This window comes from Physcomitrium patens, chromosome 11, assembly GCF_059467195.1.
Source record: "Physcomitrium patens ecotype Gransden chromosome 11, ASM5946719v1, whole genome shotgun sequence".
Lineage (NCBI taxonomy): Eukaryota > Viridiplantae > Streptophyta > Bryopsida > Funariales > Funariaceae > Physcomitrium > Physcomitrium patens.
Window position 1 is genome coordinate 444,459 of NC_143420.1, and position 7,937 is coordinate 452,395.

The 7,937-nt window shown below is 41.8% G+C and overlaps 2 protein-coding genes across 5 annotated transcripts; one reads left to right on the forward strand and one right to left on the reverse strand.

The window, feature by feature from the left end:
- Positions 1-614: 614 nt before the first annotated feature.
- On the forward strand, positions 615-5,532 carry LOC112288724 (uncharacterized). 2 transcript variants are annotated; one of them, XM_024533227.3, is made up of 12 exons: positions 615-709; positions 1,169-1,356; positions 1,510-1,567; positions 1,829-1,882; positions 2,121-2,184; positions 2,563-2,619; positions 2,921-3,033; positions 3,431-3,475; positions 3,964-4,052; positions 4,502-4,580; positions 4,820-4,867; positions 5,180-5,532. In XM_024533227.3, exons 2-12 carry the CDS (start codon positions 1,169-1,171, stop codon positions 5,261-5,263), a joined length of 879 nt encoding a protein of 292 aa, XP_024388995.1. In that variant the 5' UTR covers positions 615-709; the 3' UTR covers positions 5,264-5,532. The 2 variants fall into 2 exon arrangements, with proteins under 2 accessions (XP_024388995.1, XP_073393278.1); XM_073537177.2 differs by having other exon boundaries at positions 615-1,356.
- Positions 5,533-5,721: 189 nt separating this feature from the next.
- Positions 5,722-7,536, reverse strand: LOC112288725 (guanine nucleotide-binding protein subunit gamma 2). Of its 3 annotated transcripts, none has more exons than XM_090254009.1 (5): positions 7,496-7,536; positions 6,840-7,110; positions 6,604-6,656; positions 6,218-6,262; positions 5,722-6,055 (listed from the first exon to the last, which is right to left on the reverse strand). In XM_090254009.1, the coding sequence occupies exons 2-5, from the start codon at positions 6,951-6,953 to the stop codon at positions 5,980-5,982; spliced, it is 288 nt and encodes a 95-aa protein (XP_090110135.1). In that variant the 5' UTR covers positions 6,954-7,110; positions 7,496-7,536; the 3' UTR covers positions 5,722-5,979. The 3 variants fall into 3 exon arrangements, with proteins under 3 accessions (XP_090110135.1, XP_024388999.1, XP_024388998.1); XM_024533231.3 differs by having other exon boundaries at positions 7,381-7,536; XM_024533230.3 differs by having other exon boundaries at positions 6,840-7,536.
- Between the last annotated feature and the right edge of the window lie 401 nt (positions 7,537-7,937).

Genomic DNA, 7,937 nt, shown 5'->3' on the forward strand with positions numbered 1-7,937 from the left:
CTTTAAAAACCGATCAACTCACCTGTATCTAGAGAGAAATCCACTCTTCAGCATTCATGCTAGTGGACCAATGCGTGCGAAGGTCGAAGTCGAGTGTCTAGGAAGTACGCTACGCCAGCGATTTGTTCCAAGGCGCTCTTACTTTGCTCATCAACAGTGTCACTCTCTTTCCTTAGCTTCAACCTCCGAGTTCATAAGCTGTCGTTCTATTTCTAAACTGCTCAGCACCATCACGAGTCGCAAGAATCTCACCGACATACCCTGTTCACATTTTCTTCATTCATCAAAACCTTTGATATTTAAAACCTTTGCATTGACCAACATATTCACACTAGTTTTCGTGGGCTCCTCAACATCCTCAAGGTGAACCCACGAACCAATTTTTCACATGCACGACACCTCATTACGTGAAATTCCGCTTCAAGCAGAGGCATGACAGTACAGCACAGAAAATATGAAGAGAAGTGGGAGAATCATTGCCAATCCACAAGGTCCGAAACACGGTCGTAAGCTTAGAGTATCTATGACCGTTTTGAAGCACACGCACTGGGCAGGGCCCGATGAACCTTAACTAAATACGGTATGCGTGTCTTCTTGAAGCTAGATTCAGGCTCGCAACCCTGTAGCTCTCAAGAGCTGTCACTACTTCATGCAAGTGGAAGGCAGATCATTGGACATGGATCTTTGAAACTTTGCATTTAATGAGCCAGTAAGTAGCTGCGTGATTGTGAGCATGCAAGACTTCAACTTACAATCACAAGCGTTGTCCTCACTGTCGTCGTCGTCGTTGCTGCTATCTTAGATTGTGCAGGGAGTCCGGAGTTGGGTCGATTCAGTGCAGAATCCAGAAGCCGCTAGAGGGAAGAGGTTTGAAGGGTTTCGAAGGTTTAGTGAGTTCAAAGTGTGGAGAGACCGGGAGAGGTGATTGTATTCATGATTGTTCGGCAGGATGTTTACGGAAGTGGTGGAGCTCTGGAGTTTAGGGTTTTTGGTCCAACTTGGGTTCTGCAACGAGCTTAAGAAAGGCTCGGGGGGATTATAGATTGTGGAGGCGGAGCTGAAATAGGGCAAGAAGGGGCTGGATTTGTGGGCATGTGTGAAATGGTAGAGCTTGTCGTGGGAGAATAATTGTTTAAATTGTTTTGGTTGTGGCATTCGGATTCTGGAGATGGGGTGGCTAGCAGCGTTTGTTGTTTCTCTCCTGGCTCTTGTAAGGATTGGAATTGCGCAGACATGTTCGAATTCTGAGAATTCGGATGCTTGTGAATGGGAAGCAATTACAAATGGGAAGAAGTACAGCTTCAATCTCGCTACTCCAATCAAAGGATACCCTCATGGAATTTTGAGCGAAGACGGGTACTACTGCTTGGCCCCAAGACCAATCCGTAAAAAGCAATGATGCCATGCATTTTTCATGCAAACGTTGCTCTATGTCACAAGCTTTACTCAGTTCCTGCTAGGTCCAAATCTGGCTTTTCAAGGTTGTGCTAATTTTTCGTTTGAATAAAGGTTTTACAAGGTTAGTGTAAAATCGAATGAGGGGAAGACTACGATTTACTGGTTTCAGGTGCGTTTCATGCGGAGCCATCATTCTGAAAACATGGATTAGATTGTTATGGGCAATAACTATTACTAATGGCTGATGGGCAATACGCATGGATACACCCGAATTGAGACTACGACTTCCCTCTGCTTCTTGTTTAGTTTGTTGCCTACCTGCACTGTTTTTCAAATGGTTACCTGGGTTCTAATAGGGTTTTCAGTTTCAAAGAGGTCAGCTCTCTCAGTAATTTCTTTACGCGGAGTTTTGTTCATTGTTTATGATCAGTTATGTGAGCATATGAAGTTCAACTTTAATCCACCTCTGTGCGAGAATTGTGAGGTACCAATTCAACCTCTATACCAGATTTATGTTATTGATGCGACCTTGTTTTCGATTCATGTTTTGTTTCCTAAGTAGAAGTGGTGGCATTGACTTTAGGTACCAGTCTGTACTATGGACGGAAAGTTTGTATGTTTGTCTCTGCCTTTATTTTCTCTATACTGTTTCGGTACTGATGCCCTTTTCTATCATACTATCTATGTAATATGGAGATTAAGATTTTGAGTGGTTTGGTCAGACTTGTGGTGGTCCAGGACACTGTGGTGAAACCTGCAGTGCGCTCATGTCCTCCTCTTTTCCAGGTTTGTTATGGGAATTTTGGTCTAATTATGTTCTTAAATTCAACATGTTTCTAAGCTGTGTGATTGATTTTAGAATTTTTGAATGCATGAAATTACTTCGATTGTAGGTTGAACATACTGAATGTTCAGTTTAAGCGCCCATATATGGGTTGCAGAGTCCAATATGAATGTGGATGCTGGCAGCTGATGTCTAAATATCTACAGGCACCATCGGGTTTTAAACTTTCACTGAATGATTGCTCAGAAGTGTGTACTCCTTGTAATTGTTTCTTTTTTTTTCTTTTTTTTTCTTTTTTTTGATACATCTTAACGACTTTCTTCCTTGTTATGCATCGGGCCTTCTATCACATGGTCACCTGGAACTCATGGTTTTCTCAGGTTATTCCGTATGTTCCACTCTTGGGTACCCTGGAAGCATTCAATACTCCTTGATAAGTACGATTTCATCACTACCTCTCATTTCAGTGTATCTATATTTGACCCGTTGAATGCTATTTCTTTCTATAATTGAAGTTATGGTCATGTTTTATTTTATGTTTTGCAACTGCACATAAACCATGCTACCCCTGGTATAAATTTAACCTATTGTTGGTCTGGCACAATCGGAAACTGGCAATCAATCATGAGTTATTAATATCATTTGAACTTGAATTAAATTGAAGTTCTTATTCAAAGCTTCCGATGTTAAAGTAGGATATTGAGAGGCTTCATTTTTGCTCGTTATGTTTCGCTTCAGATCAGAACAAGCCGGACCAAGGTGTTCGAGTGAAAATGACCACATGCAACAAGAATGCAAAGCCAGATTGCTCGTTCTCAGTGTTGGTGTACTGCAGTCGTTCTGGTATTGAGGTATGATGTGATTGTCAAATAGCAATTACTCTAATGTTTTTTGGGTCGATTAGACTGGAAGGCTGTTCATGAGCTGGTTGTGGGTGCTCATTTTTCTAATGTTTACAGCACGAGTAGTGAATGCAAAGGAGATCACAACTATGATTCGTGTATAATCTAGTCATAACTAACTCACACAAGTTTTTATGAATGTGCACACGCGCGCGCGCACACACACACACAAGGCATCGTTTTTTCTTCAGAACTGTATGTGAACGTATTTTCTTCAGAACTGAACGGTGAACGTATGTGAACCAATTGCGAGTATCTGCTATGCGCAAGAGAAGTTCTGAACACGGGAGCTGGAAGACTTGAGCATGCCATATCATCTAAATTTTGCATGCGAATGCTTGTGCAGGTACCCACTAAAGTAACGAATATTACATCAGGGGTTTGTGATTATGTAAGTCTCTGACCGGACTGCTCACATTGTAATAAAACTTCAGGCTTATCATTGGTTAAAGTGGACTCCCATGTCATCCACCTAGTCATGTTCTTTGTGGTCATAGCCCTTAATGTCAAATTTCGTTGTTGTGGCGTGTCGGGACGTCCATACTTGTATAAATTTTAAGGAAGACCTATGTTCAGTTTGACAAACTAGATTATGGTGGCAATGTTTGCTAATTTGGTTAATTGTATGTTTGCATTAGGCTTTTTCCGGTTGATTCTGTGATATGATTTTGGATTACTATGCGTATTAGGATCTTTAAATATTTTGACGTTTTATTTTGTTGCTTGATTGTTACATAAATTCACTTCCAAATTTCTTTGATTGTAGCGGTGTCATCGGTTGCGCATCTGTAGCATTCAAAGTCAGTGATGCAAATGTGGCTTGATCAGGCTACTCTGAACCATACCATTAACGATTAGATATCCTATGTTGGTGAACAGGAGACCATATTAAAACATCCAGCAGGTTGCCCCGTGGTGACGAATGTGAGTAAAGGTGGATGGGGCTGGTTTGGTTCCTTGTTTTTCATGTAAGTGCTTCATCTCCATTTCAAATATCTGAGCATTCTGATATTACCAAATAGCTGTTGGTTGCACTTGAACCTAGATTTTCGTGGTGCTTCAGCAAGTTGCGAGATTGTGCGAATAAGTTTGTGCAGTATTTTAAAAAGAAGGCTGCATATTTTCTTTCATCAGTATGTTGGCCATATCTGGGTGTCTTGATTTTCTTTGGGCTTGGTGCTTTTGAAAGTCATGGATAGCTGAAGGTCCTTCAAACCTGTGAATTGCCACGAATCTTAGCCCTACACAAATGGACGGACAAGTATTTGTAAAACTATTTCTAACATTTTAGGCGACTATTATCAATCCATAGATCTTCAAGGCCAAAAATCGAACGTTTACAGAGGGATGGAGACGGTATTATCATTTCTAGTTTGTAGTCTGGGAGAAGAGATTATCTCATCTAGTGCGTGTGCAGGTTGTTACTTGCCTTTGTCGTGTACATGGCTGTAGGCATTGGTTACCGTGTAACTGTTCTCGGTGTGAGTGGATTTGAGGTAAGTTCCTAGAAGATTGTCGTCTGTTTGCATTGCATAAAATTGCTTATTTTGATCAGGTTTGCTGTTACCGTACATCTAAATCTGATTAAAGTGACTTTTGTACGATAAAAGGGATAACCTATTCATAAACTAAAAGTATGTTAGTTACCAATGTGTATCACCATGTACATTGATAATTTTAAAGCATCTTATTACCAATGTACCTCAAAGTTGATGTACGTTGGCCGGCTGTGCAGGCAATTCCGAATCTGGACACTTGGCGCACCCTTCCATCAAAGATCCAGGTATTTCCTAGTATGCCAAGCGCCCCTTATGCAGCTTAGTGGTGGTGGAAGAAGTTGTGCAGTGCAATCGTAGCTTACCTCTGGCAATCAGTGATTTCTGAGAGCTGACCACAATTGCCTGTCGCAAGCTGTCCTTTGCACGTTGCCCTATTCTCTAATTTCCGTGCTCCTATGACATAAAGAATCGGCGAAGCTTGCATCCTTTTTTCCCGAGTCCTACGTTTGTTTCATGTCTCTAACTACCTCAAAGTTTCTTGTCATAAGATGTCTTTGACAGTTTTTATTTATTTATTTCGGTTGGTTTGTGTGCAGCTCTTCATTGAGTACATCATTTCGCAATGCATGGACCTCTACTACCGCCTCACGGAAAACTCATATTCTCGAGTCAATACATGAAGTACGCAGAATTAACTACAACCCGTTATCTAGTTGCTCAAGATGGTTCAAGTGGTTCATTAGACAACAGATTATTCTTTCCTTTTGAAGTTGAAGCCCACAATAGGAGTAATGTGAAGAAGTATCCTCTTTTGTTCGAAAATCGTAGTATCTGGTTCTCTGAATACTTGTGCATGTGTTCCATAGAGGAAATGTTTGTGTGTTCATCCGGGAGTTGAACGTTGTCCACTTGATCGTTTGGATAATTTTTAAAGCTTCGTTTCTTGAAACCCTGAACATGTGTGGACTCTCCCTTCAAATAGTAATGGTTGTGCTACGGTGCTAAACCTATGTCAACTGCGAACTATCAACTCCCATTTCTACAAAAACCTATAAGCCATCCAGAACTAACGGGACGATTAGAGGTTGTTCTAAACACACATTACGCATTCAACACACCTGCGCTCGTGAGGCAGAAATTACATAGAGATGGTAGTAGCTCTACAATTCTATATTGCACAATGCGTCATTGAAAACCACTGACTGTGGCACAACTTTACAGGCTTGCACTGAGCAGCTGTTCAAGCAGGATGATCTCATCCTTGCATCCCAGAAAGGACTTGATTCTCTGTGAATGCCACCAAAATTACAAACTAGACTTCTTCAGATGAATACTTCATTTGAAAGGCTCATTGTATTACAGATAGGGAGAAAGCAGGCGTTACTTTATTTACTGTCTAGAACTTCCACCAATGGCGACGGGATTTCGAAGGCCGATCATATGGCCACGGCTGATGTCCCACTCCGTCGGAGCTGCAAAAATAATTCCCATCATTCCCCTCAGACTTTTAAAGTCTAAGGTATTTGTGCGCCACACGTATCACTACTTGCAAGTGAGCTCATGTAAGCATACATTTTTCAGAGAACTCAAAATGCACAAAAATGATTCATACAGTAGCAAGGAGCTTTGTTCACCTCGAGAGAAACGGATCAGGAAGATTTTCAACGAAGGTAATCAGACTGCCGTAATCACATAACACACCAACGGATATTATATCATGGGTCCCAACGTCAGTTCCAGTTGCATGATTATGGAATAATTCTACGTATGATCTTTAAGGATAAACCTAGCCATGGTATTCTGACGATTTCAGGTACCTATTCTACTATACCCTAGTAAACAACAAACGCAGTGTGACAGAGTAACTGATGCAAAACAACTCTCTGTTTCAGTTCCACTTTCTAACTTGAAGATTTATCCCAAACAAAAAGCGATAAACAAGGTAAAATGGACATGACCATACGCATTCACAGGAGGATGTAGTTGCATATCAAATAGGAAGGAAAATGTGTACACTCACTCTTTGCAGGCCTTCGACGCGAGAGGTGTGTTGTTCAAAACCTCCAACTCCTCCTGTAAAGGAAGATGTTATCTCATTACGTAATATAACGACGAATATTTTTGCATGTCACATTCGCATATTGAGCCAGTTCTTCATTTCGAATCAGTTACATAAAAATAACTCGAAAGACATGACACTACATTTGATGATGTTTAGCAACAGGTAAAAGTTAAGAGACTTCATGACAAGCTCACCTGGAGAAGCTGAATTTCATTGTTCAGATGCTGCAGCTCAGTCTGCTTGCGATTACGCCCGCGTCCGAGAAGTGGAGCGGGAGTGGACGCGGTTGCCTGAGGCCGAGAATTCATGGGCAGGTAAGGACTGGGCCGGCAAACGATATCGCTCGCTTATCAGTACAATCTTAGCTAGCACACCCTTTCAAGAACTGATGCACAAAGGCCACCGATTGATCAATCGAAAACAGGTAAACTAACCCCAATGTCGTCGCGAACTATTTCAATCCTCCTGCAAAACCTCCAAGCACAGCACAATTTTCAACCGTCACCGAGAATCTAATCATACAAAAGTTCCAAACGATTTCGGACGGCTACCACCAGAGTCCGCCAAAAATCACTCAGTAGCTGAGCTCGAATGACTTTCCTGGATTATGAACCAACTCTAAACTCCGGGGAACTCAAATCGCCACACCCTCTCCCCTTGACAGAACGAGCAGAATGACTCAATGAATCATCAAACACGAGCAGTCCAAAACAACTCAGGGCAGCAGCGAACAACCCTCTCGAAAACTCATTTCATGAAATGTTGATTCAGTCAAAATCGATCGGCTTTCACTAAATTTTGAGGAGAATGGGGCTGGAAGATTGAGCTGCGCCGAGAGGAAGCAACTCACGAGGAGGAGGAGGGAACCGCGCCATGGCCAGCCGATTCCCTGCACAACACTACACACCCCCCCTCCCTTCCCCCTCGCCTTCTGTCCCGACGTTGTCCCTCCGGTCAAAGGACCTTTACGTAGCTGTCACCCCTGTGACCGGGGAAAAGAAGACATCCTAAGACCGATATTGAAAGCCCACGGTATGTTGGAACGATCGGGCTGCCAGTCGCATTTTGGGTCGACGCACCCATTACCACTTCATGCAAGTATTTGTCAATGGGAAAGAATTTGCATATTTTATTTGTGAGAAGTGGTGGAGGTGCCTACGATCATGATCTAGTTCTATTAGGGCATTGATGTTTACCAAATTGGTATACATTTTTTTAATAAAACTATACATGTAGATGTTTTTTGCTATTAATATTTTTACTTATTCTTTGATATGTTTTTTTTTTTTTTT